This window comes from Siphateles boraxobius, unplaced genomic scaffold (assembly GCF_051911475.1).
Source record: "Siphateles boraxobius isolate OS27281-9 unplaced genomic scaffold, OSU_SipBor_1 60, whole genome shotgun sequence".
In the NCBI taxonomy this organism is placed as follows: Eukaryota; Metazoa; Chordata; class Actinopteri; order Cypriniformes; family Leuciscidae; genus Siphateles; species Siphateles boraxobius.
In genome coordinates, this window is record NW_027509187.1 from 196,877 (window position 1) to 224,229 (window position 27,353).

At 42.4% G+C, this 27,353-nt stretch overlaps 1 protein-coding gene across 1 annotated transcript; it reads right to left on the reverse strand.

Moving 5' to 3' along the window:
- Nucleotides 1-1,009: 1,009 nt before the first annotated feature.
- Nucleotides 1,010-26,887, reverse strand: LOC143718243 (uncharacterized). The gene is made up of 11 exons (XM_077209247.1): nt 26,094-26,887; nt 25,845-25,911; nt 25,682-25,705; nt 24,419-24,790; nt 24,250-24,324; nt 20,676-21,056; nt 20,508-20,594; nt 20,006-20,101; nt 1,973-19,768; nt 1,598-1,641; nt 1,010-1,460 (listed from the first exon to the last, which is right to left on the reverse strand). Exons 2-9 carry the CDS (start codon nt 25,885-25,887, stop codon nt 2,007-2,009), a joined length of 18,840 nt encoding a protein of 6,279 aa, XP_077065362.1. The 5' UTR covers nt 25,888-25,911; nt 26,094-26,887; the 3' UTR covers nt 1,010-1,460; nt 1,598-1,641; nt 1,973-2,006.
- Nucleotides 26,888-27,353: the final 466 nt, after the last annotated feature.

Sequence of the window (27,353 nt, forward strand, 5' to 3'; positions counted from 1 at the left end):
AACTGCTCCAAACTTCTCGATCCAGCAACTCGACTAGTTCTAAGCTTTGGCTGTAACAGTTCTGGAACATCATGAGCATAGTGTAATTCTCTGATGTTTGATGCAGAAACCTGAGCCAGGGGAGATGGGATCAGTGCACTGTTCTGTGACCGAGACCGAGTGCCTGTTCTGGAGCCGTTCAGCCTCACAGGATGAGTGACGACTCAGACACTCTGGAGGAGCATTTGAATTTCACATCCAGAAAGAAGCAGCCCGTCATTAAAACACTCTTATTCCTGTGTCAGGTAGACTTACAGGTAATCAATCACTTTGTCACAGGGATTTTTCCCTCTAATATTTCGTCTAATTTCGAACCATTCAGACTGAATTCTATCTAATTAAAGTTGCCTCTGCTTATGATTAAGATACATTTTGTTTCTCCCTCTCTACTTTTCACTTCACATTTCTGGATCAGATTGCAACTAAACACCACACAGAAATGATACAGGGAATGCCAGGCTGCCTAAGTCTGGAATGATTGACAGCTCACAGCTAACCTGGCTCTTGTTGACTTCACAGTACCTCCATTTCATCAATTCTTATATTATAAATGAAGGTATTATGTTACTGACCACATCTGTCCACAAACACTGATGAATAAGTAAACTATAGAGAAATATAGTTGTGTTGCACGATTGGAAAAATTTAAACCTTGAAGTTGAATGGAAATGCAGATAGTTTTCATGAATTATATTGTCAGCGAGAATATGGCCACATTTTCAATACTTCTTTAACCTTTACATAGACCGCTATTATTCTGCATCAAAGAAGCTTTCATTTCATCATTTATTTATTTTAAAATAAATAAAACTTTTATACTTTCTATAACACATATATAACAAAGTAGTTGCTTTTTCTGACAATAATTACTTTTACTTGGCATTAGATATTAATTTTATTAAATAATTTTCACATTTTTTAAAACTTGGTAAAATCTCAAAATCTGTGATCAGTGAAAGGAATTATAATGTTTCTGTGAAAAATAATTTATTACCCAATAACAGCAGTAATTTTACAAAAATAAAGCAAATTTGTACAATCAATTTTTTTAAATTACTTTCAAACAATAATCGTCAGGATTTTGACCATAACAAAGCCAGTATTACTACATACAGCAAATAATAATAATAATAATAATTCGTTATATTTATTTACTCAAAGCGTTTTACATGGAAGGGGTAGTAATCTCCTCAACCACCACCAAATAAGTTCCTTCACACATAAAAATAATTTACAAGTTAAATTCCTTTTTTCTTTTCTTTTTTTGAGTGTAATGTGGACAATAAATATTGCAACAACAAAAAAATCTAAATTATTTAAACTAGAGGTAATTGTTTGTGGAAATAGAAGATGGTAGGCTCTCAGGAGTGAAATAAGCAACAGCGCAGACCTGAAGCCCTGGACTTGGATCTTTAATTTTTCTGCAAGTAGAAGAAAGAATATGGCTCAGTGCATAGTATAATGATGCAAAGCATAAAATTAATATGTAGAAAATGTACATAATCTGGTGTCACTGAAAAATAAATATAAGCATTCAAATTATTAAATGTTTGTTTACCTCAGCTCTCCACGGACCGTTGATATGGAAGCGCTGTTATTACTCTTGAAATAAAATGGATAATCAAATTGATTAATGAATGAATGATCACTTATATAACAACACATATTTACTGATAAGTCTTCTCTAATTTAAATGTCAATTAACCAAGGGTTTAGCAAATCTAACAATAATAACAATTTATTAGCTTAAAATAATAAACCTGCATTACAATTATTTACATAAACAATTTGTCTGTATTATACTTAACATAATTTGTCTAAATTACTTTTGTATGTAAAAAAGTAGCTTTTTCCAAATTTGAAAGTTTTCCCTGCCACTGTTGTGTTTGTCACTATAGCTTTGAAATGTACTAATGCATTGTTATTGTGGTACCTGGGATTGTTTTGCCTGTTGTCATACTTTATTTTCATGTGGTGCCAGGTGTTGTGGTCTCAGTTGTGGTACTTTCTGGAGTTGTGGCTGTGGTTGTACTTTCTGTTGTTGTGGTGCCAGGTGTTGTGGTTTCAGGTGTGGTACTTTCTGGAGTTGTTGTGGCTGTGGTTGTACTTTCTGTTGTTGTGGTGCCCAGTGTTGTGGTCTCAGGGGTGGTGCTTTCTGTTGTTGTTGTGGTTGTACTTTCTGTTGTTGTGGTAACTGATGTTGTGATCTCAGTTGTGGTACTTTCTGGAGTTGTTGTGGCTGTAGTTGTAATTTCTGTTTTTGTGGTGCCCGGTGTTGTGGTCTCAGTTGTGGTACTTTCTGGAGTTGTTGTGGCAGTGTTTGTACTTTCTGTTGTTGTGGTGCCCAGTGTTGTGGTCTCAGTTGTGGTACTTTCTGGAGTTGTTGTGGCTATGGTGGTACGTTCTGTTGTTGTGGTAACTGGTGTTGTGATCTCAGTTGTGGTACTTTCTGGAGTTGTTGTGGCTGTGGTTGTACTTTCTGTTGTTGTGGTGCCCAGTGTTGTGGTCTCAGTTGTGGTACTTTCTGGAGTTGTTGTGGCTATGGTTGTCATTTCTATTGTTGTGGTGCCCGGTGTTGTGGTCTCAGTTGTGGTACTTTCTGGAGTTGTTGTGGCAGTGGTTGTACCTTCTGTTGTTGTGGTGCCCAGTGTTGAGGTCTCAGTTGTGGTACTTTCTGGAGTTGTTGTGGCAGTGGTTTTACTTTCGGTTGTTGTGGTGCCCAGAGTTGTGGTCTCAGTTGTGGTACTTTCTGGAGTTGTTGTGGTTATGGTTGTACTTTCTGTTGTTGTGGTAACTGGTGTTGTGATCTCAGTTGTGGTACTTTCTGGAGTTGTTGTGGCTGTGGTTGTACTTTCTGTTGTTGTGGTGCCCAGTGTTGTGGTCTCAGTTGTGGGATTTTCTGGAGTTGCTGTGGCAGTGGTTGTACTTTCTGTTGTTGTGGTGCCCAGTGTTGTGGTCTCAGTTGTGGTACTTTCTGGAGTTGTTGTGGCTGTGGTTGCACTTTCTGTTGTTGTGGTGCCCAGTGTTGTGGTCTCAGTTGTGGTACTTTCTGGAGTTGTTGTGGTTGTACTTTCTGTTGTTGTGGTGCCCAATGTTGTGGTCTCAGTTGTGGTAATTTCTGGAGTTGTTGTGGCAGTGGTTGTACTTTCTGTTGTTGTGGTGCCCGGTGTTGTGGTCTCAGTTGTGGTACTTTCTGGAGTTGTTGTGGCAGTGGTTGTACTTTCTGTTGATGTGGTGCCCAGTGTTGTGGTCTCAGTTGTGGTACTTTCTGGAGTTGTTGTGGCTGTGGTTGTACTTTCTGTAGTTGTGGTGCCCGGTGTTGTGGTCTCAGTTGTGGTACTTTCTGGAGTTGTTTTGGCAGTGGTTGTACTTTCTGTTGATGTGGTGCCCAGTGTTGTGGTCTCAGTTGTGGTACTTTCTGCAGTTGTTGTGGCTGTGGTTGCACTTTCAGTTGTTGTGGTGCCCAGTGTTGTGGTCTCAGTTGTGGTACTTTCTGGAGTTGTTGTGGCTGTGGCTGTGGTTGTACTTTCTGTTGTTGTGGTGCCCAGTGTTGTGGTCTCAGGGGGGGTGGTGCTTTCTGCTGTTGTTGTGGTTGTACTTTCTGTTGTTGTGGTGCCCAATGTTGTGGACTCAGTTGTGGTACTTTCTGGAGTTGTTGTGGCAGTGGATGTACTTTCTGTTAATGTGGTGCCCAGTGTTGTGGTCTCAGTTGTGGTACTTTCTGGAGTTGTTGTGGCTGTGGTTGTACTTTCTGTTGTTGTGGTGCCAGGTGTTGTGGTCTCAGTTGTGGTACTTTCTGGAGTAGTTGTGGCTGTGGTAGTACTTTCTGTTGTTGTGGTAACCAGTGTTGTGATCTCAGTTGTGGTACTTTCTGGAGTTGTTGTGGCTGTGGTTGTACTTTCTGTTGTTGTGGTGCCCAGTGTTGTGGTCTCAGTTGTGGTACTTTCTGGAGTTGTTGTGGCTATGGTTGTACTTTCTGTTGTTGTGGTGCCCGGTGTTGTGGTCTCAGTTGTGGTACTTTCTGGAGTTGTTGTGGCAGTGGTTGTACTTTCTGTTGATGCGGTGCCCAGTGTTGTGGTCTCAGTTGTGGTACTTTCTGGAGTTGTTGTGGCTGTGGTTGTACTTTCTGTAGTTGTGGTGCCCGGTGTTGTGGTCTCAGTTGTGGTACTTTCTGGAGTTGTTGTGGCAGTGGTTGTACTTTCTGTTGATGTGGTGCCCAGTGTTGTGGTCTCAGTTGTGGTACTTTCTGCAGTTGTTGTGGCTGTGGTTGCACTTTCTGTTGTTGTGGTGCCCAGTGTTGTGGTCTCAGTTGTGGTACTTTCTGGAGTTGTTGTGGCTGTGGATGTGGTTGTACTTTCTGTTGTTGTGGTGCCCAGTGTTGTGGTCTCAGGGGTGGTGCTTTCTGCTGTTGTTGTGGTTGTACTTTCTGTTGTTGTGGTGCCCAATGTTGTGGTCTCAGTTGTGGTACTTTCTGGAGCTGTTGTGGCTATGGTTGTACTTTCTGTTGTTGTGGTAACTGGTGTTGTGATCTCAGTTGTGGTACTTTCTGGAGTTGTTGTGGCTGTGGTTGTACTTTCTGTTGATGTGATCTCAGTTGTGGAACTTTCTGGAGTTGTTGTGGCTGTGGTTGCACTTTCTGTTGTTGTGGTGCCCAGTGTTGTGGTCTCAGTTGTGGTACTTTCTGGAGTTGTTGTGGCGGTGGTTGTACTCTCTGTTGTTGTGATGCCTGGTGTTGTGGTCTCAGGGGTGGTGCTTTCTGCTGTTGTTGTGGTTGTACTTTCTGTTGTTGTGGTGCCCAGTGTTGTGGTCTCAGTTGTGGTACTTTCTGGAGTAGTTGTGGCTGTGGTAGTACTTTCTGTTGTTGTGGTGCCCAGTGTTGTGATCTCAGTTGTGGTACTTTCTGGAGTTGTTGTGGCTGTGGTTGTACTTTCTGTTGTTGTGGTGCCCAGTGTTGTGGTCTCAGTTGTGGTACTTTCTGGAGTTGTTGTGGCTATGGTTGTACTTTCTGTTGTTGTGGTGCCCGGTGTTGTGGTCTCAGTTGTGGTACTTTCTGGAGTTGTTGTGGCAGTGGTTGTACTTTCTGTTGATGTGGTGCCCAGTGTTGTGGTCTCAGTTGTGGTACTTTCTGGAGTTGTTGTGGCTGTGGTTGTACTTTCTGTAGTTGTGGTGCCCGGTGTTGTGGTCTCAGTTATGGTACTTTCTGGAGTTGTTGTGGCAGTGGTTGTACTTTCTGTTGATGTGGTGCCCAGTGTTGTGGTCTCAGTTGTGGTACTTTCTGCAGTTGTTGTGGCTGTGGTTGCACTTTCTGTTGTTGTGGTGCCCAGTGTTGTGGTCTCAGTTGTGGTACTTTCTGGAGTTGTTGTGGCTGTGGATGTGGTTGTACTTTCTGTTGTTGTGGTGCCCAGTGTTGTGGTCTCAGGGGTGGTGCTTTCTGCTGTTGTTGTGGTTGTACTTTCTGTTGTTGTGGTGCCCAATGTTGTGGTCTCAGTTGTGGTACTTTCTGGAGTTGTTGTGGCTATGGTTGTACTTTCTGTTGTTGTGGTAACTGGTGTTGTGATCTCAGTTGTGGTACTTTCTGGAGTTGTTGTGGCTGTGGTTGTACTTTCTGTTGATGTGATCTCAGTTGTGGAACTTTCCGGAGTTGTTGTGGCTGTGGTTGCACTTTCTGTTGTTGTGGTGCCCAGTGTTGTTGTCTCAGTTGTGGTACTTTCTGGAGTTGTTGTGGCGGTGGTTGTACTCTCTGTTGTTGTGATGCCTGGTGTTGTGGTCTCAGGGGTGGTGCTTTCTGCTGTTGTTGTGGTTGTACTTTCTGTTGTTGTGGTGCCCAGTGTTGTGGTCTCAGTTGTGGTACTTTCTGGAGTTGTTGTGGCTGTGGTTGTACTATCTGTTGTTGTGGTGCCCAGTGTTGTGGTCACAGGGGTGGTGCTTTCTGCTGTTTTTGTGGTTGTACTTTCTGTTGTTGTGGTGCCCAGTGTTGTGGTCTCAGTTGTGGTACTTTCTGGAGTTGTTGTGGCAGTGGTTGTACTTTCTGTTGATGTGGTGCCCAGTGTTGTGGTCTCAGTTGTGGTGCTTTCTGGAGTTGTTGTGGCTGTGGTTGTAATTTCTATTGTTGTGGTGCCCGGTGTTGTGGTCTCAGTTGTGGTACTTTCTGGAGTTGTTGTGGCTATGGTTGTACTCTCTGTTGTTGTGGTAAATGGTGTTGTGATCTCAGTTGTGGTACTTTCTGGAGTTGTTGTGGCTGTGGTTGTACTTTCTGTTGTTGTGATCTCAGTAGTGGTACTTTCTGGAGTTGTTGTGGCAGTGGTTGTACTTTCTGTTAATGTGGTGCCCAGTGTTGTGGTCTCAGTTGTGGTACTTTCTGGAGTTGTTGTGGCTGTGGTTGTACTTTCTGTTGTTGTGGTGCCAGGTGTTGTGGTCTCAGTTGTGGTACTTTCTGGAGTTGTTGTGGCTGTGGTTGTACTTTCTGTTGTTGTGGTGGCCAGTGTTGTGGTCTCAGTTGTGGTACTTTCTGGAGTTGTTGTGGCTATGGTTGTACTCTCTGTTGTTGTGGTAACTGGTGTTGTGATCTCAGTTGTGGTACTTTCTGGAGTTGTTGTGGCTGTGGTTGTACTTTCTGTTGTTGTGATCTCAGTAGTGGTACTTTCTGGAGTTGTTGTGGCTGTGGTTGTACTTTCTGTTGTTGTGGTGCCTAGTGTTGTGGTCTCAGGGGTGGTGCTTTCTGCTGTTGTTGTGGTAGTACTTTCTGTTGTTGTGGTAACTGGTGTTGTGATCTCAGTTGTGGTCATTTCTGGAGATGTTGTGGCTGTGGTTGTAATTTCTGTTGTTGTGGTGCCCGGTGTTGTGGTCTCAGTTGTGGTACTTTCTTGAGTTGTTGTGGCAGTGGTTGTACTTTCTGTTGTTGTGGTGTCCAGTGTTGTGGTCTCAGTTGTTGTACTTTCTGGAGTTGTTGTGGCTGTGGTTGCACTTTCTGTTGTTGTGGTGCCCAGTGTTGTGGTCTCAGTTGTGGTACTTTCTGGAGTTGTTGTGGCTGTAGTTGTACTTTCTGTTGATATGGTGCCCAGTGTTGTGGTCTCAGTTGTGGTACTTTCTGGAGTTGTTGTGGCTGTGGTTGTACTTTCTGTTGTTGTGGTGCCCAGTGTTGTGGTCTCAGTTGTGGTACTTTCTTGAGTTGTTGTGGCTGTGGTTGTACTTTCTGTTGTTGTGGTGCCCAGTGTTGTGGTCTCAGTTGTGGTACTTTCTGGAGTTGTTGTGGCAGTGGTTGTACTTTCTGTTAATGTGGTGCCCAGTGTTGTGGTCTCAGTTGTGGTACTTTCTGGAGTTGTTGTGGCTGTGGTTGTACTTTCTGATGTTGTGGTGCCCAGTGTTGTGGTCTCAGTTGTGGTACTTTCTGGAGTTGTTGTGGCTATGGTTGTACTTTCTGTTGTTGTGGTAACTGGTGTTGTGATCTCAGTTGTGGTACTTTCTGGAGTTGTTGTGGCTGTGGTTGTACTTTCTGTTGATGTGATCTCAGTTGTGGAACTTTCTGGAGTTGTTGTGGCTGTGGTTGCACTTTCTGTTGTTGTGGTGCCCAGTGTTGTGGTCTCAGTTGTGGTACTTTCTGGAGTTGTTGTGGCAGTGGTTGTACTTTCTGTTGATGTGGTGCCCAGTGTTGTGGTCTCAGTTGTGGTGCTTTCTGGAGTTGTTGTGGCTGTGGTTGTAATTTCTATTGTTGTGGTGCCCGGTGTTGTGGTCTCAGTTGTGGTACTTTCTGGAGTTGTTGTGGCTATGGTTGTACTCTCTGTTGTTGTGGTAAATGGTGTTGTGATCTCAGTTGTGGTACTTTCTGGAGTTGTTGTGGCTGTGGTTGTACTTTCTGTTGTTGTGATCTCAGTAGTGGTACTTTCTGGAGTTGTTGTGGCAGTGGTTGTACTTTCTGTTAATGTGGTGCCCAGTGTTGTGGTCTCAGTTGTGGTACTTTCTGGAGTTGTTGTGGCTGTGGTTGTACTTTCTGTTGTTGTGGTGCCAGGTGTTGTGGTCTCAGTTGTGGTACTTTCTGGAGTTGTTGTGGCTGTGGTTGTACTTTCTGTTGTTGTGGTGGCCAGTGTTGTGGTCTCAGTTGTGGTACTTTCTGGAGTTGTTGTGGCTATGGTTGTACTCTCTGTTGTTGTGGTAACTGGTGTTGTGATCTCAGTTGTGGTACTTTCTGGAGTTGTTGTGGCTGTGGTTGTACTTTCTGTTGTTGTGATCTCAGTAGTGGTACTTTCTGGAGTTGTTGTGGCTGTGGTTGTACTTTCTGTTGTTGTGGTGCCTAGTGTTGTGGTCTCAGGGGTGGTGCTTTCTGCTGTTGTTGTGGTAGTACTTTCTGTTGTTGTGGTAACTGGTGTTGTGATCTCAGTTGTGGTCATTTCTGGAGATGTTGTGGCTGTGGTTGTAATTTCTGTTGTTGTGGTGCCCGGTGTTGTGGTCTCAGTTGTGGTACTTTCTTGAGTTGTTGTGGCAGTGGTTGTACTTTCTGTTGTTGTGGTGTCCAGTGTTGTGGTCTCAGTTGTTGTACTTTCTGGAGTTGTTGTGGCTGTGGTTGCACTTTCTGTTGTTGTGGTGCCCAGTGTTGTGGTCTCAGTTGTGGTACTTTCTGGAGTTGTTGTGGCTGTAGTTGTACTTTCTGTTGATATGGTGCCCAGTGTTGTGGTCTCAGTTGTGGTACTTTCTGGAGTTGTTGTGGCTGTGGTTGTACTTTCTGTTGTTGTGGTGCCCAGTGTTGTGGTCTCAGTTGTGGTACTTTCTTGAGTTGTTGTGGCTGTGGTTGTACTTTCTGTTGTTGTGGTGCCCAGTGTTGTGGTCTCAGTTGTGGTACTTTCTGGAGTTGTTGTGGCAGTGGTTGTACTTTCTGTTAATGTGGTGCCCAGTGTTGTGGTCTCAGTTGTGGTACTTTCTGGAGTTGTTGTGGCTGTGGTTGTACTTTCTGATGTTGTGGTGCCCAGTGTTGTGGTCTCAGTTGTGGTACTTTCTGGAGTTGTTGTGGCTATGGTTGTACTTTCTGTTGTTGTGGTAACTGGTGTTGTGATCTCAGTTGTGGTACTTTCTGGAGTTGTTGTGGCTGTGGTTGTACTTTCTGTTGATGTGATCTCAGTTGTGGAACTTTCTGGAGTTGTTGTGGCTGTGGTTGCACTTTCTGTTGTTGTGGTGCCCAGTGTTGTGGTCTCAGTTGTGGTACTTTCTGGAGTTGTTGTGGCAGTGGTTGTACTTTCTGTTGATGTGGTGCCCAGTGTTGTGGTCTCAGTTGTGGTGCTTTCTGGAGTTGTTGTGGCTGTGGTTGTAATTTCTATTGTTGTGGTGCCCGGTGTTGTGGTCTCAGTTGTGGTACTTTCTGGAGTTGTTGTGGCTATGGTTGTACTCTCTGTTGTTGTGGTAAATGGTGTTGTGATCTCAGTTGTGGTACTTTCTGGAGTTGTTGTGGCTGTGGTTGTACTTTCTGTTGTTGTGATCTCAGTAGTGGTACTTTCTGGAGTTGTTGTGGCAGTGGTTGTACTTTCTGTTAATGTGGTGCCCAGTGTTGTGGTCTCAGTTGTGGTACTTTCTGGAGTTGTTGTGGCTGTGGTTGTACTTTCTGTTGTTGTGGTGCCAGGTGTTGTGGTCTCAGTTGTGGTACTTTCTGGAGTTGTTGTGGCTGTGGTTGTACTTTCTGTTGTTGTGGTGGCCAGTGTTGTGGTCTCAGTTGTGGTACTTTCTGGAGTTGTTGTGGCTATGGTTGTACTCTCTGTTGTTGTGGTAACTGGTGTTGTGATCTCAGTTGTGGTACTTTCTGGAGTTCTTGTGGCTGTGGTTGTACTTTCTGTTGTTGTGATCTCAGTAGTGGTACTTTCTGGAGTTGTTGTGGCTGTGGTTGCACTTTCTGTTGTTGTGGTGCCCAGTGTTGTGGTCTCAGGGGTGGTGCTTTCTGCTGTTGTTGTGGTTGTACTTTCTGTTGTTGTGGTAACTGGTGTTGTGATCTCAGTTGTGGTCATTTCTGGAGATGTTGTGACTGTGGTTGTAATTTCTGTTGTTGTGGTGCCCGGTGTTGTGGTCTCAGTTGTGGTACTTTCTTGAGTTGTTGTGGCAGTGGTCGTACTTTCTGTTGTTGTGGTGTCCAGTGTTGTGGTCTCAGTTGTTGTACTTTCTGGAGTTGTTGTGGCTGTGGTTGCACTTTCTGTTGTTGTGGTGCCCAGTGTTGTGGTCTCAGTTGTGGTACTTTCTGGAGTTGTTGTGGCTGTAGTTGTACTTTCTGTTGATATGGTGCCCAGAGTTGTGGTCTCAGTTGTGGTACTTTCTGGAGTTGTTGTGGCTGTGGTTGTACTTTCTGTTGTTGTGGTACCCAGTGTTGTGGTCTCAGGGGTGGTGCTTTCTGCTGTTGTTGTGGTTGCACTTTCTGTTGTTGTGGTGCCCAATGTTGTGGACTCAGTTGTGGTACTTTCTGGAGTTGTTGTGGCAGTGGATGTACTTTCTGTTAATGTGGTGCCCAGTGTTGTGGTCTCAGTTGTGGTACTTTCTGGAGTTGTTGTGGCTGTGGTTGTACTTTCTGTTGTTGTGGTGCCATGTGTTGTGGTCTCAGTTGTGGTACTTTCTGGAGGTGTTGTGGCTATGGATGTACTTTCTGTTGTTGTGGTAACTGGTGTTGTGATCTCAGTTGTGGTACTTTCTGGAGTTGTTGTCGCTGTGGTTGTAGTTTCTGTTGTTGTGGTGCCCAGTGTTGTGGTCTCAGTTGTGGTACTTTCTGGAGTTGTTGTGGCTGTGGTTGTACTTTCTGTTGTTGTGGTGCCCAGTGTTGTGGTCTCAGTTGTGGTACTTTCTGGAGTTGTTGTGGCAGTGGTTGTACTTTCTGTTAATGTGGTGCCCAGTGTTGTGGTCTCAGTTGTGGTACTTTCTGGAGTTGTTGTGGCTGTGGTTGTACTTTCTGTTGTTGTGGTGCCAGGTGTTGTGGTCTCAGTTGTGGTACTTTCTGGAGTTGTTGTGGCTGTGGTTGTACTTTCTGTTGTTGTGGTGGCCAGTGTTGTGGTCTCAGTTGTGGTACTTTCTGGAGTTATTGTGGCTATGGTTGTACTCTCTGTTGTTGTGGTAACTGGTGTTGTGATCTCAATTGTTTTACTTTCTGGAGTTGTTGTGGCTTTGGTTGTACTTTCTGTTGTTGTGATCTCAGTAGTGGTACTTTCTGGAGTTGTTGTGGCTGTGGTTGCACTTTCTGTTGTTGTGGTGCCCAGTTTTGTGGTCTCAGTTGTGGGACTTTCTGGAGTTGTTGTGGCGGTGGTTGTACTTTCTGTTGTTGTGATGCCTGGTGTTGTGGTCTCAGGGGTGGTGCTTTCTGCTGTTGTTGTGGTTGTACTTTCTTTTGTTGTGGTGCCCAGTGTTGTGGTCTCAGTTGTGGTACTTTCTGGAGTTGTTGTGGCTGTGGTTGTACTTTCTGTTGTTGTGGTGCCCAGTGTTGTGGTCTCAGGGGTGGTGCTTTCTTCTGTTGTTGTGGTTGTACTTTCTGTTGTTGTGGTGCCCAGTGTTGTGGTCTCAGTTGTGGTACTTTCTGGAGTTGTTGTGGCTGTGGTTCTACTTTCTGTTGTTGTGGTGCCAGGTGTTGTGGTCTCAGTTGTGGTACTTTCTGGAGTAGCTGTGGCTGTGGTTGTACTTTCTGTTGTTGTGGTAACTGGTGTTGTGATCTCAGTTGTGGGACTTTCTGGAGTTGTTGTGGCTGTGGTTGTACTTTCTGTTGTTGTGGTGCCAGGTGTTGTGGTCTCAGTTGTGGTACTTTCTGCAGTAGTTGTGGCTGTGGTTGTACTTTCTGTTGTTGTGGTGCCCAGTGTTGTGATCTCAGTTGTGGGACTTTCTGGAGTGGTTGTGGCTGTGGCTGTGGTTTTACCCTCTGTTGTTGTGGTGCCCGGTGTTGTGGTCTCAGTTGTGGTACTTTCTGGAGTTGTTGTGGCTATGGTTGTACTTTCTGTTGTTGTAGTGCCATGTGTTGTGGTCTCAGTTGTGGTACTTTCTGGAGGTGTTGTGGCTATGGATGTACTTTCTGTTGTTGTGGTAACTGGTGTTGTGATCTCAGTTGTGGTACTTTCTGGAGTTGTTGTTGCTGTGGTTGTAGTTTCTGTTGTTGTGGTGCCCAGTGTTGTGGTCTCAGTTGTGGTACTTTCTGGAGTTGTTGTGGCTGTGGCTGTGGTTGTACTTTCTGTTGTTGTGGTGCCCAGTGTTGTGGTCTCAGTTGTGGTACTTTCTGGAGTTGTTGTGGCAGTGGTTGTACTTTCTGTTAATGTGGTGCCCAGTGTTGTGGTCTCAGTTGTGGTACTTTCTGGAGTTGTTGTGGCTGTGGTTGTACTTTCTGTTGTTGTGGTGCCAGGTGTTGTGGTCTCAGTTGTGGTACTTTCTGGAGTTGTTGTGGCTGTGGTTGTACTTTCTGTTGTTGTGGGGGCCAGTGTTGTGGTCTCAGTTGTGGTACTTTCTGGAGTTGTTGTGGCTATGGTTGTACTCTCTGTTGTTGTGGTAACTGGTGTTGTGATCTCAGTTGTGGTACTTTCTGGAGTTGTTGTGGCTGTGGTTGTACTTTCTGTTGTTGTGATCTCAGTAGTGGTACTTTCTGGAGTTGTTGTGGCTGTGGTTGCACTTTCTGTTGTTGTGGTGCCCAGTTTTGTGGTCTCAGTTATGGGACTTTCTGGAGTTGTTGTGGCGGTGGTTGTACTTTCTGTTGTTGTGATGCCTGGTGTTGTGGTCTCAGGGGTGGTGCTTTCTGCTGTTGTTGTGGTTGTACTTTCTTTTGTTGTGGTGCCCAGTGTTGTGGTCTCAGTTGTGGTACTTTCTGGAGTTGTTGTGGCTGTGGTTGTACTTTCTGTTGTTGTGGTGCCCAGTGTTGTGGTCTCAGTTGTGGTACTTTCTGGAGTAGTTGTGGCTGTGGTTGTACTTTCTGTTGTTGTGGTAACTGGTGTTGTGATCTCAGTTGTGGTACTTTCTGGATTTGTTGTGGCTGTGGTTGCACTTTCTGTTGTTGTGGTGCCCAGTGTTGTGATCTCATTTGTGGTACTTTCTGGAGTTGTTGTGGCTGTGGTTGCACTTTCTGTTGTTGTGGTGCCCAGTGTTGTGGTCTCAGTTGTGGGACTTTCTGGAGTTGTTGTGGCGGTGGTTGTACTTTCTGTTATTGTGATGCCTGGTGTTGTGGTCTCAGGGGTGGAGCTTTCTGCTGTTGTTGTGGTTGTACTTTCTGTTGTTGTGGTGCCCAGTGTTGTGGTCTCAGTTGTGGTACTTTCTGGAGTTGTTGTGGCTGTGGTTGTACTTTCTGTTGTTGTGGTGCCCAGTGTTGTGGTCTCAGTTGTGGTACTTTCTTGAGTTGTTGTGGCTGTGGTTGTACTTTCTGTTGTTATGGTGCCCAATGTTGTGGTCTCAGTTGTGGTTAATTCTGGAGTTGTTGTGGCTATGGTTGTACTTTCTGTTGTTTTGGTAACTGGTGTTGTGATCTCAGTTGTGGTACTTTCTGGAGTTGTTATGGCTGTGGTTGTACTTTCTGTTGTTGTGGTGCCCAGTGTTGTGGTCTCAGTTGTGGGACTTTCTGGAGTTGTTGTGGCAGTGGTTGTACTTTCTGTTGTTGTGGTGCCCAGTGTTGTGGTCTTAGTTGTGGTACTTTCTGGAGTTGTTGCGGCTGTGGTTGTACTTTCTGTTGTTGTGGTGCCCAGTGTTGTGATCTCAGTTGTGGTACTTTCTGGAGTTGTTGGGGCTGTGGTTGTACTTTCTGTTGTTGTGGTGCCCAGTGTTGTGGTCTCAGTTGTGGTACTTTCTGGAGTTGTTGTGGCTATGGTTGTACTTTCTGTTGTTGTGGTAACTGGTGTTGTGATCTCAGTTGTGGTACTTTCTGGAGTTGTTGTGGCTGTGGTTGCACTTCCTGTTGTTGTGGTGCCCAGTGTTGTGGTCTCAGTTGTGGGACTTTCTGGAGTTGTTGTGGCGGTGGCTGTACTTTCTGTTGTTGTGAAGCCTCGTGTTGTGGTCTCAGTTGTGGTACTTTCTGGAGTTGTTGTGGCTGTGGTTGTACTTTCTGTTGTTGTGGTGCCCAGTGTTGTGGTCTCAGTTGTGGCACTTTCTGGAGTTGTTGTGGCAGTGGTTGTACTTTCTGTTGTTGTGGTGCCCGGTGTTGTGGTCTCAGTTGTGGTACTTTCTGGAGTTGTTGTGGCTGTGGTTGTACCTTCTGTTGTTGTGGTGCCCAGTGTTGTGGTCTCAGTTGTGGTACTTTCTGGAGTTGTTGTGGCTATGGTTGTACTTTCTGTTGTTGTGGTAACTGGTGTTGTGATCTCAGTTGTGGTACTTTCTGAAGTTGTTGTGGCTGTGGTTGTACTTTCTGTTGTTGTTGTAACTGGTGTTGTGATCTCAGTTGTGGTACTTTCTGGGGTTGCTGTGGCAGTGGTTGTACTTTCTGTTGTTGTGGTGCCCAGTGTTGTGGTCTCAGTTGTGGTACTTTCTGGAGTTGTTGTGGCTGTGGTTGTACTTTCTGTTGTTGTGATGCCCAGTGTTGTGATCTCAGTTGTGGTACTTTCTGGAGTTGTTGTGGCTGTGGTTGTACTTTCTGTTGTTGTGGTGCCCAGTGTAGTGGTCTCAGTTGTGGTACTTTCTGGAGTTGTTGTGTCTATGGTTGTACTTTCTGTTGTTGTGGTAACTGGTGTTGTGATCTCAGTTGTGGTACTTTCTGGAGTTGTTGTGGCTGTGGTTGCACTTTCTGTTGTTGTGGTGCCCAGTGTTGTGGTCTCAGTTGTGGGACTTTCTGGAGTTGTTGTGGCGGTGGTTGTACTTTCTGTTGTTGTGATGCCTGGTGTTGTGGTCTCAGTTGTGGTACTTTCTGGAGTTGTTGTGGCTGTGGTTGTACTTTCTGTTGTTGTGGTGCCCAGTGTTGTGGTATCAGTTGTCGTACTTTCTGGAGTTGCTGTGGCTGTGGTTGTACTTTCTGTTGTTTTGGTGCCCAGTGTTGTGGTCTCAGTTGTGGTACTTTCTGGAGTTGTTGTGGCAGTGGTTGTACTTTCTGTTGGTGTGGTGCCCAGTGATGTGGTCTCAGTTGTGGTACTTTCTGGAGTTGTTGTGGCTGTGGTTGTACTTTCTGTTGTTGTGGTGCCCGGTGTTGTGGTCTCAATTATGGTACTTTCTGGAGTTGTTGTGGCTGTGGTTGTACTTTCTGTTGTTGTGGTGCCCAGTGTTGTGGTCTCAGTGGTGGTACTTTCTGGAGTTGTTGTGGCTGTGGTTGTACTTTCTGTTGTTGTGGTTCCCAATGTTGTGGTCTCAGTTGTGGTACTTTCTGGAGTTGTTGTGGCTGTGGTTGTACTTTCTGTTGTTGTGGTGCCAGGTGTTGTGGTCTCAATTATGGTACTTTCTGGAGTTGTTGTGGCTGTGGTTGTACTTTCTGTTGTTGTGGTGCCCAGTGTTGTGGTCTCAGTGGTGGTACTTTCTGGAATTGTTGTGGCTGTGGTTGTACTTTCTGTTGTTGTTGTTCCCAGTGTTGTGGTCTCAGTTGTGGTACTTTCTGGAGTTGTTGTGGCTGTGGTTGTACTTTCTGTTGTTGTGGTGCCCAATGTTGTGGTCTCAGTTGTGGTACTTTCTGGAGTTGTTGTGGCTGTGGTTGTACTTTCTGTTGTTGTGGTAACTGGTGTTGTGATCTCAGTTGTGGTACTTTCTGGAGTTGTTGTGGTTGTGGTTGTACTTTCTGTTGTTGTGGTGCCCAGTGTTGTGGTCTCAGTTCTGGAACTTTCTGGAGTGGTTGTGGCTGTGGTTGTACTTTCTGTTGTTGTGATGCCAGGCGTTGTGGTCTCAGTTGTGGTACTTTCTGGAGTTGTTGTGGCTGTGGTTGTATTGTCTGTTGTTGTGGTGCCCAGTGTTGTGGTCTCAGTTGTGGTACTTTCTGGAGTTGTTGTGGCTATGGTTGTACTTTCTGTTGCTGTGGTGCCCAGTGTTGTGGTCTCAGTTGTTGTACTTTCTGGAGTTGTTGTGGCTATGGTTGTACTTTCTGTTGTTGTGGTAACTGGTGTTGTGATCCCAGTTGTGGTACTTTCCGGAGTTGTTGTGGCTGTGGTTGTACTTTCTGTTGTTGTGGTGCCCAGTGTTGTGGTCTCAGTTGTGGGACTTTCTGGAGTGGTTGTGGCTGTACTTTCTGTTGTTTTGATGCCAGGTGTTGTGGTCTCAGTTGTGGTACTTTCTGGAGTTGTTGTGGCTGTGGTTGTACTTTCTGTTGTTGTGGTGCCCAGTGTTGTGGTCTCAGTTGTGGTACTTTCTGGAGTTGTTGTGGCTGTGGTTGCACTTTCTGTTGTTGTGGTGCCCAGTGTTGTGGTCTCAGTTGTGGTACTTTCTGGAGTTGTTGTGGCTATGGTTGTACTTTCTTTTGTTGTTGTAACTGGTGCTGTGATCTCATATGTGGTACTTTCTGGAGTTGTTGTGGTTGTGGTTGTACTTTCTGTTGTTGTGGTGCCCAGTGTTGTGGTGTCAGTTGTGGTACTTTCTGGAGTTGTTGTGGCTGTGGTTGTACTTTCTGTTGTTGTGGTGCCCAGTGTTGTGGTCTCAGTTGTGGTACTTTCTGGAGTTGATGTGGCTATGGATGTACTTTCTGTTGTTTTGGTAACTGGTGCTCTGATCTCATTTGTGATGCTTTCTGGAGTTGTTGTGGCTGTGGTTGTTCTTTCTGTTGTTGTGATGCCAGGTGTTGTGGTCTCAGTTGTGGTACTTCCTGGAGTTGTTGTGGCTGTGGTTGTACTTTCTGTTATTGTGGTACCCAGTGTTATGATCTCAGTTGTAGTACTTTCTGGAGTTGTTGTGGCTATGGTTGTACCTTCTGTTGTTGTGGTGCCCAGTGTTGTGGTCTCAGTTGTGGGACTTTCTGGAGTGGTTGTGGCTGTACTTTCTGTTGTTGTGATGCCAGGTGTTGTGGTCTCAGTTGTGGTACTTTCTGGAGTTGTTGTGGCTGTGGTTGTACTTTCTGTTGTTGTGGTGCCCAGTGTTGTGGTCTCAGTTGTGGTACTTTCTGGAGTTGTTGTGGCTGTGGTTGTACTTTCTGTTGTTGTGGTGCCATGTGTTGTGGTTTCAGTTGTGGTACTTTCTGGAGTTGTTGTGGCTGTGGTTGTACTTTCTGTTGTTGTGGTGCCCAGTGTTGTGGTCTCAGTTGTGGTACTTTCTGGAGTTGTTGTGGCTATGGATGTACTTTCTTTTGTTTTGGTAACTGGTGCTCTGATCTCATTTGTGGTACTTTCTGGAGTTGTTGTGGCTGTGGTTGTACTTTCTGTTGTTGTGGTTCCCAGTGTTGTGGTCTCAGTTGTGGTACTTTCTGGAGTTGTTGTGGCTGTGGTTGTACTTTCTGTTGTTGTGGTGCCCAGTGTTTTTATCTCAGTTGTGGTACTTTCTGGAGTTGTTGTGGCTATGGTTGTACTTTCTGTTGTTGTGGTAACTGGCTCTGTGATCTCAGTTGTGGTACTTTCTGGAGTTGTTGTGGCTGTGGTTGTACTTTCTTTTGTTGTGGTGCCCAGTGTTGTGGCCTCAGTTGTCGGATTTTCTGGAGTGGTTGTGGCTGTACTTTCTGTTGTTGTAATGCCAGGTGTTGTGGTCTCAGTTGTGGTACTTTCTGGAGTTGTTGTGGCTGTGGTTGTACTTTCTGTTGTTGTGGTGCCCAGTGTTGTGGTCTCAGTTGTGATACTTTCTGGAGTTGTTGTGGCTGTGGTTGTACTTTCTGTTGTTGTGGTGCCCAGTGTTGTGGTCTCAGTTGTGGTACTTTCTGGAGGTGTTGTGGCTATGGTTGTACTTTCTGTTGTTGTGGTAACTGGTGTTGTGATCTCAGTTGTGGTACTTTCTGGAGTTGTTGTGGCTGTGGTTGTACTTTCTGTAGTTGAAGTGCCGAGTGTTGTGGTACTTTCTGGAGATGTTGTGCCTGTGGTTGTACTTTCTGTTGATGTGGTGCCCTGTGTTGTGGTACTTTCCGGAGTTGTTGTGGCTGTGGTTGTACTTTCTGTTGTTGTGGTTCCCAGTGTTGTGGTCTCAGTTGTGGTACTTTCTGGAGTTGTTGTGGCTGTGGTTGTACTTTCTGTTGTTGTGGTGCCCGGTGCTGTGGTCTCAGTTGTGGTAATTTCTGGAGTTGTTTTGGCTGTGGTTGTACTTTCTGTTGTTGTGGTGCCTGGTTTTGTGGTCTCAGTTGTGGTACTTTCTGGAGTTGTTGTGGCTGTTGTTGTGATGCCAGGTGTTGTGGTTTCAGTTGTGGTACTTTCTGGAGTTGTTGTGGCTGTGGTTGTACTTCCTGTTGTTCTGGTGCCCAGTGTTGTGGTCTCAGTTGTGGGACTTTCTGGAGTAGTTGTTGCAGTGGTTGTACTTTCTGTTGATGTGGTGCCCAGTGTTGTGGTCTCAGTTGTGGTACTTTCTGGAGTTGTTGTGGCTGTGGTTGTACTTTCTGTTGTTGTGGTGCCAGGTGTTGTGGTCTGAGTTGTGGTACTTTCTGGAGTTGTTGTGGCGGTGGTTGTACTTTCTGTTGTTGTGGTGCCAGGTGTTGTGGTCTCAGTTGTGGTACTTTCTGGAGTTGTTGTGGCTGTGGTTGTACTTTCTGTTGTTGTGGTGCCCAGTGTTGTGGTCTCAGTTGTGGGACTTTCTGGAGTGGTTGTGGCTGTGGTTGTACTTTCTGTTGTTGTGATGCCAGGTGTTGTGGTCTCAGTTATATTACTTTCTGGAGTTGTTGTGGCTGTGGTTGTACTTTCTGTTGTTGTGGTGCCCAGTGCTGTGGTCTTAGTTGTGGTACTTTCTGGAGTTGTTGTGGCTTTGGTTGTACTTTCTGTTGTTGTGGTACCCAGTGTTGTGGTCTCAGTTGTGGTACTTTCTGGAGTTGTTGTGGCTATGGTTGTACTTTCTTTTGTGGTGGTAACTGGTGTTGTGATCTCAGTTGTGGTACTTTCTGGAGTTGTTGTGGCTGTGGTTGTACTTTCTGTTGTTTTGATGCCAGGCGTTGTGGTCTCAGTTGTGGTACTTTCTGGAGTTGTTGTGGCTGTGGTTGTACTTTCTGTTGTTGTGGTGCCCAGTGTTGTGGTCTCAGTTGTGGTACTTTGTGGAGTTGTAGTGGCTGTGGTTGTACTTTCTTTTGTTGTGGTGCCCAGTGTTGTGGTCTCAGTTGTGGTACTTTCTGGAGTTGTTTTGGCTGTGGTTGTACTTTCTGTTGTTGTGATGCCAGGTGTTGTGGTCTCAGTTGTGGTACTTTCTGGAGTTGTTGTGGCTGTGGTTGTACTTTCTGTTGTTGTGGCGCCCAGTATAGTTGTCTCAGTTGTGGTACTTTCTGGAGTTGTTGTGGCTATGGTTTTACTTTCTGCTGTTGTGGTGCCCAGTGTTGTGGTCTCAGTTGTGGTACTTTCTGGAGTTGTTGTGGCTGTGGTTGTACTTTCTGTTTTTGTGGTGTCCAGTGTCGTGGTCTCAGTTGTGGTACTTTCTGGAGTTGTTGTGGCTATGGTTTTACTTTCTTTTGTAGTGGTAACTGGTGCTGTGATCTCAGTTGTGGTACTTTCTGGAGTTGTTGTGGCTGTGGTTGTACTTTCTGTTGTTGTGGTGCCCAGTTTTGTGGTCTCAGTTGTGGTACTTTCTGGAGTTGTTGTGGCTGTGGTTGTACTTTCTGTTGTTGTACCTAGAGTTGTGGTCTCAGTGGTGGTGCTCTCTGCTGTTGTGATCTCAGTTGTGGTACTTTCTGGAGTTGTCGTCTGCACAGCCTTACTTTCTGTTTTTGTGGTTTCCATTGTCATTGTTGTTTTCAGTTTTTCTGTAAGGGGCAGTAAATATATTTATATATTTAAATATATTTTTATTTTGATATATTATTATATATACTTTGTTTTTTTGTATTTATAAAATATCTGTTATTTCACAAATGAAATTCAAATCAAAATAGGGAATTCCACGTTTCACAAACTGCTTAACTTATACACATGCAACTCATAACATATTTGATGGTCATTCAAAAAAATATATATAATTTTCAGATAGTATGTTAAATTACCAGAGTCCATTGTTGTAGTATCTATAAATGTAGTTGTTATGGTTGAAGTGGTCTCCATCATGTTAGTAGTATAGAAATTGGTATTGTGCCCAATACCTGAAAAAAAATCAATAGAAATTTTATGAATACTATAACAATTAACAATACACAATTACTCAGACACTAATACACGCACGCACGCACGCACGCACGCACGCACGCACGCACGCACGCACGCACGCACCCACACACACACACACACACACACACACACACACACACACACACACACACACACACACACACACACACACACACACACACACACACACACACACACACACACACACACACACACACACACACATTTTGTACTATATTATATACTCTTTGCTTACTAATAGCAAATCATAAACAGAAGTCATAAACAGAAGAGATCTTCTTTATATGCAGACACAAATGCTTAAGATGGATATAGTCTTGTAATAAATCCTACAGATTGCAAATTAGCACATTTCATTACCAGTTGCAATGTACATGGTTGTAGTTTCTGTTGTTAACGTTGTCTCAGGAGTGACAGTAGTATAGATAGTGTTTGTGTTCCTTACATCTGAAAAATATTGATGCACTGTAAACCAACAAAGCTATAATTATAACTTATGTAAACAAGGGAAAATGTAAATGTATTTACCTGCACAGTAAGCCAAAGAGCAGAAATCTGGTTTCACAAACTCATAAACATAATAATCTCCTGGACAGGCTTTGACTTTAATGGGATTGGATTGGAAATAGCAGCAGTTATTGCTCCAGTGACCGCAGACATCTCGAGTGACCACTCCATCCTCAACTTTTGGATGTGCTCCGTTCAGCCACAGAGGAGCATGAGTGCCACAGCTGTCCTGATCAACACATGTGTCTGGCATCTGAACGCTCTGACCCTGAATGAAGAGACGGTACCAGCCGTCCCAGCTGACCTCACAGTCACACATTATTTCAGAGGGAAATTGATTGTTGGTGGCTCTCCATGAATCATCCAGGATATTGTAGTTGTTACAGGGGTCAACAGGGGGAGCTGTTGTGGGAAACAAAATTCTGATTAAGTTGATTTCTACTTAATATAGGCCTATACTTTTTTACAATTGGGTTATAAAATCTTAAAACAGTTTTTGGTGTCTGAGCATCTCATTTAACATTGTCAAAAGGAAATGAGCAGTAGACCTTAAGTCCCATTGTACTGAAATGATTACTAGCAGTACTTAAGTAAGAATGCTTTCACTCACTGTAGACTTTGCCTTTTTATTTTAATATAACTGACTTATAATGGTTGCTTTTTGACATTTTTTAACCAATCTTAAAGTGCATATCTAGACTCAGTGGCATCACTAGGCCCTTTTTAGAGCCAATTTCTACCCTGCTACCCTAAAAATGTGTGATTAGCTCCATGATCGCCCAAGTCCCCTTTCAAACTCATATAAAAATGGCGGCATGCTTAAGCTCCTCCCTGTCTTTTAGTCTGTATTATTTTGCGTGTCCGCAGTGATGGCGTGCCAACACCAGAAGCAGAGGACAAGGTGTGTGCATTTATTGATAGATTGTTATGAAATATGCATCTGTGCAGTTATTTGTCATAAATGTAGTTTACATAATGTGATGCCAGAGTCATAAAAGATGGTTTCCCATCCACTATAAAAACGTTGTCATTCCGTTCACCTCTCATCACACTACAGTGGTCTTCCTCCAGTGAAAATGGAGTGCTTCAGACCCATTAACACATAATTTAGACAATTTTATTTTCAGTTAAAAACTTAATATTTAAATTAAAATGGATTATTGTGGATGTGGCATTAGATTAACATGCAGTCATGCACAGAAATAATTAAAGACACAATCACACTGTAACAATGAATTATTGGTCTAACATAAAAATGTAAGTAGAGCTTAACCTGGTTGCCTTAAAATTAGGGCTGGGTATCGTAACAAAATTTTCGATACCAATACCGATACCTTGACTTCGATACCGGTTCCTGAACGATACTTTTTTCTATACCAATTTTATGAAAGTTTTAACAATATAACATTACCTAAGTTTTATTTTTATTTTTTCAGTTTTTTGACTTTTTACATTCATATTTTGAGTCTGTAAAAAATCACCAATGCTAAAGTTTTCTATGTTTCTTAATAATATAACGACATATATTCTTTACTTCAATGAGCTCATTGTTTCTGCCTTAACTTAATGCATTGTTTAACATTGAAACTGAATGAAAATTAATTGAAATGCATTACACATAGTCACCTCTGATAACAGTGATATTGTAGGTTATTGATAACCTACAATAACTAAATTGTAATTTAGACGCATGCATTTTCTGTAAAGCTGCTTTGAAACGATATGTATTGTGAAAAATGCTATTCAAATAAATGTGAATTGAATTAAATATAGGCAACTGGGGTGCGGTATATATGCCTCGCGCTCAGCACACATGAAGCTTGCCGCAAAGCACTGGCAGAAGTAGCCTAATGATTATGGATGTGTCGGGAAACAATAGCAAGGAGATACTTTAATTGTTTATTAATGAACAAGTGTTTACTGAGTGTGTTGGCTGCAAAGATGATTATGGTGATGCTGACTCGTCATTCCTGCAGTAACGTTAGTGAACGTGCTCACGCCTATGGATTAGGTAATCAAACTATTTATTTCTAATTGTTTCGTATAATAGTAGACATATTTTGACCGTATATGGGACTATTTCTCATGTCTGTGAGGCAAGTGTCCTATACGCTGAGTTTCGGTTCATTTGTGACGCGCTCCAGTTCTTGCAGTCGAAGACGGATAAACTTTCTACTCTCAGGTAGCCTATATTCTGTGCGCTTTTAAGTGCCTTATCAGATTTACCGTGTTGCCAGTCTTGGCAGCAATTATCTTGTCGAAAATATTGCATTGCGTGCTTCTAGCATAGGTAGGTACACTTTTGATCATTTCCACATACAGTATTTTCTATCTATCTTGGTTGGGACGCTTACACACACACGCACACACACACACACACACTACAGCCTCATGTGCGACGAGGCACGTCTCTGGCAGCCGCGAAAACTAGAGTTTTTTCCGTCACAGTCAATCATGCTGCATGCTTATTGTTTCACTGACGTTGACGATTTTTAACCACTTCGGTACCGAAACTTGGTACCGAAAAACAAGACATGTTTCGATACTCGGTATTATCGAGCCAATTCGGTACCCAGCCCTACTTAAAATTATGAGTTATTTTTAAACCAATCAAAACTCTTCAAAGTGTTACTTTTTAAATTATTTTCCAAAAATGAACAACAGAATTTTTTGAAATTTATTTTATTTTTGACTAGTATAATTGTATACATTTCAAAAATGTATGGCATGTATTAAACACCAATAATTGACTGCTCTCATTCCTCTACGTCAGTATTTAGTAGATGCACTTTTAACAACATTACAGTCTTGAGCCTGTGTGGGTAGGTCTCTATCAGCTTTTCACATTGAGATTGGGATTTGACAGACTTTTATCAAGGTCACCCATACTGTAAATTAATTGAGATCTGAACTCTGACTTGGCCACTCAATGACATTATTATTGCTGTTTTAAAGCCATTTGTGTGTAGATTTTGGCTTGACATTTAGGATCATTGTCTTAATGGAGAACTAACCTTCCCATTGCAGAAAAGATCTGTTTCTTAATTATTGATTAAACTGTATACTAAAGGATTCCAGTAATTTGGAAACGTTCTTTTATCCATGCCTTGGATAGCAAAGCTACCAAAAGCTTTTTCTTTATAATGTAAATTATGTCAAATTACTGATTCAACAGCTACAATCAATTGAAACTCCCTGACTACACACAAGTGTTCTTTAATAAGTACTATTTATTATTTGTCACATTACAGGGGGTGAATACTTAAGAAATTAATTAGTTTGAATTGGTGATTTTAGGATTTGAAATGTTCTTAGGCCTATTTTTGGAATATTTCTACTTTGCTCCAATTCATTTCCTCAGACCCGTTTTACTTTTGTGATTGCAGAATATAAGTGCACTTATCTGCATGCAGATGCATTGTTTTCAAACAACTCTCTAATAGTAATTATGAAAACCTGAATCAAAATCACAGCTGCACATTACAAACACATACTTTACATGCAGTCAAAAACTTGAATCTGATCTGACTGCATACTGTAGGTTTGCTAATCTGAACCAAAATACTTCAGAAACATTTCAAAAACATCACATTACCAGTCGTAATAGCCATGGATGTCATTTCTATAGCTGATGTTGAGATGGTATAGGTGACATTGATGTTCCTTACATCTGAAAAAAATAAAATAAGATCAAAATTAAATTAAAAAAATGCAATCATGACTTGAAGAAAAAAAGAAGAAAAGAAAAATGTAAATATATTTACCTGCACAGTATGCCAAATGGCAGAAAGATGGTTTCACAAACTCATAGACATAATAATCTCCTGGACAGGCTTTGACTTTAATGGGATTGGACTGAAAAGCGCAGCAGTTATTGTCATAGTGAGCGCAGACATCTCGATTGACCACTCCATCCTCAACTTTTGGATGTCCTCCGTTCAGCCACAGAGGAGCATGAGTGCCACAACTATACTCATCAACACATGTGTCTGGCATCTGAACACTCTGACCCTCAAAATAGAGACGGTACCAGCCGTTCCAGCTGACCTCACAGTCACACATTATTTGAGAGGGAAATTGATTGTTGGTGGCTCTCCATGAATCATCCAGACCACTGTAGTCCTTGCAGGGGTCTGCTGTTGTGGAAAAAATAAAATAATGTTTGTAAATATTTGTAAATTCTTATTTCAATGCTACATACTATTACACATTTTTACAATTAGATTAAGAATGAGCATCTCTTTTCTTTTAGCTGTGACAAAGGGGATATAAACAGTCTTACTTTTAAGTATTGATAAGTATTGTAATGGTGTGTTGGTTGCCTAATGTTTTAAAGTATTGAAATGTGTATCTCATGGTGTCAACTGTGACAGAATGATTGACAGGCTGGTTTGTGGTGACATGATGCACACACCTACTACACTTTGTGGTTTTCAAGATGAAATTCCATGACGCAGTATACATCCCTTTAGAAGCGTATAAATCATATTCTGACATGCATGCTCAAAAAATATGTACTTTCTTATGACAAACAGTACATACTTTTAGGCCATAGTTTTAGGGCAAATTGCAACACAGCACACATTTTTCATGATCCGTGCATTTATCTGAGACTTAAATGATTGCACTTTTCAATAAACTAAGTAGTGGGGAACTTCTGATTCCATTTATAGGTTTTCCGCGAATATTTATTTTATTTTTATTTTTTTACTTTTTCTCCAGACTAATGTCCTTGCTCTTTAAAACTATTAATACAGTGATCCAATCAGACTCTTACTTTAGCCAACAACAATTTTTTTTATGTAAAATGTACATAAAGTGCCAACTTTTCAGCTAAAAGTTATTAAAAGTGTCTCTGTACTATTGAAATAACATGTTTATCATAAAGTTCCACATTGAAGATCTTTTTTTCACTACATGCTTTGTCTAATAGAAAGCTATAGATAGAAAGGGGAAGCAGTATTAAAACTGGTGAAGATGAAGTATAAGTACAGTGTTATTATAAGAAGATGAATGGAAATAATTACCTGATTGTCCTTCAATTATTTTACCTTTAAAACAAACAAATAAAAATATAAGAAAAAAGGTTTCATTTTAAAAGATGATACAGTCAGTTCACTTATATGAACATACTGTAGCGTCATTACAGCCACATGTGTATTAAAACTTCGAAGATTTAAAAACACTCACCAAACAGCAATATTGAAACACACAATGAGAAAAGAAAACTCATTGTAATAAATGACACTTCCTGCACCTGCACACATGAACATAAACATGTGAAATATGGGTTTCTATATTTATTGTATTAAATTTAATGTTGTCAACACTTGGGAAAACAACTTATAAGTTAGAATATAACTTATAACTTATAATATAATCAGATCACTGAAAGAGTAATTAGAGCTCAAAGTGATAAAATGAACTTAGTGACATTACCTGATACAAAATGTTAATTCACAAACTCCAAAACACAGCGACGCTTAGTTAATCCAGTTGCAGAAATACATTGAAGAATGAACTACTGGCTTCACAGTCTTATGGCTGTATTAAGTGTGGGTGGACCTTTTCTAGATGGGTTGACAACTCTAACAATACCGGCCAACAACAACATTTGTTCCCCATGCTGCATGACGCCAGTGATTCTTTGTACACCTGTAACTCAGAAACACAGTTTTTAGTCTTGAATAGATGAGCGTAGATAGAACTAAGACAATCAAATGAATCTGAATTATGAGGATACTCGTTCCCAAAAACATTACAGTATCTCAGCCTGTTTTACATTTTGCTTTGACACATTTAGTCAAACTAAGGTCAATCTTCTCAAAACAGTTAACAGAGCCACCTGAAAAGTTTGTCATTTTCCTAAACATTATTGTAAATATTTGATGGTTTCATACAAATTACATACAACATTTTAAAAAATACAAATTTTAAAGAAATTTCTCCTATCCAAGTTTCAATTGTTAACACAGGCAACTATTAAGCCATATTTCCACAAAGTACATTTTATTAAACTATTCAGACAACACTTATGATTTCCCTTTATATAAATAAGTTACCAGAAGAAAAAGAAAAGGAAGAAGTGCAATTGGCAGAACAAGAGGAGAAGAAAGAGTTGATAAGGAAGAAAGAGATGATGGAAGAAAAATAGGAGGAGAAGATGTATAAAAAGGAGAGGAGGAAGAGAGAATAAGAGTGGAGGGCATTGGAAGAGAGAGATGATGTGTTGTAAGAATTGGAGAGAAGAGATAGAGAGGCTTCAAACGAGTTCATATAACTCATGAATCAGCGATCAGAGGATCTCAAATCACAGTCTGTCATGTGTGGTCTTGAGGTCATCATATACAAGACCTTTTATACAGTAAACCACTCATCATCTTTTGTTTAATAAATGTGTTATTGATAAGAATGCTATGCTTACATTTACTACATTATGCGGTGAACCTGATCTTTTTGCTGTATGTTTCTGTATTCATTGTTTTTGAGATCATTAAACTTAGTTTAGAGAATTTGTGTAAAATCAGTTGAGAAACAACTTTTTATTACGTTATAAAACCATAATGACAAGTTGCTTTGAATTTAAATAATGCTGTTCAATGTAAGGGTCATAGTAGTTTGTGAGAACAATCAAATTCCAAGATTCAATCATATTGTTTGATGAACAAAGGCCTGGAAAATGTTACATTAATTAATATT

What these genes read in the sequence shown, in the direction of transcription:
- LOC143718243 (XM_077209247.1), bottom strand. Translation starts at nt 25,887, where the DNA reads ATGAGTTTTCTTTTCTCATTGTGTGTTTCAATATTGCTGTTTG. An exon ending in AATAATTGAAGGACAATCAG is followed by an intron (nt 24,791 to 25,681) that starts GTAATTATTTCC and finishes TTTCCACAACAG; the next exon opens with CAGACCCCTGCAAGGACTAC. An exon ending in ATCCATGGCTATTACGACTG is followed by an intron (nt 21,057 to 24,249) that starts GTAATGTGATGT and finishes TTCCCACAACAG; the next exon opens with CTCCCCCTGTTGACCCCTGT.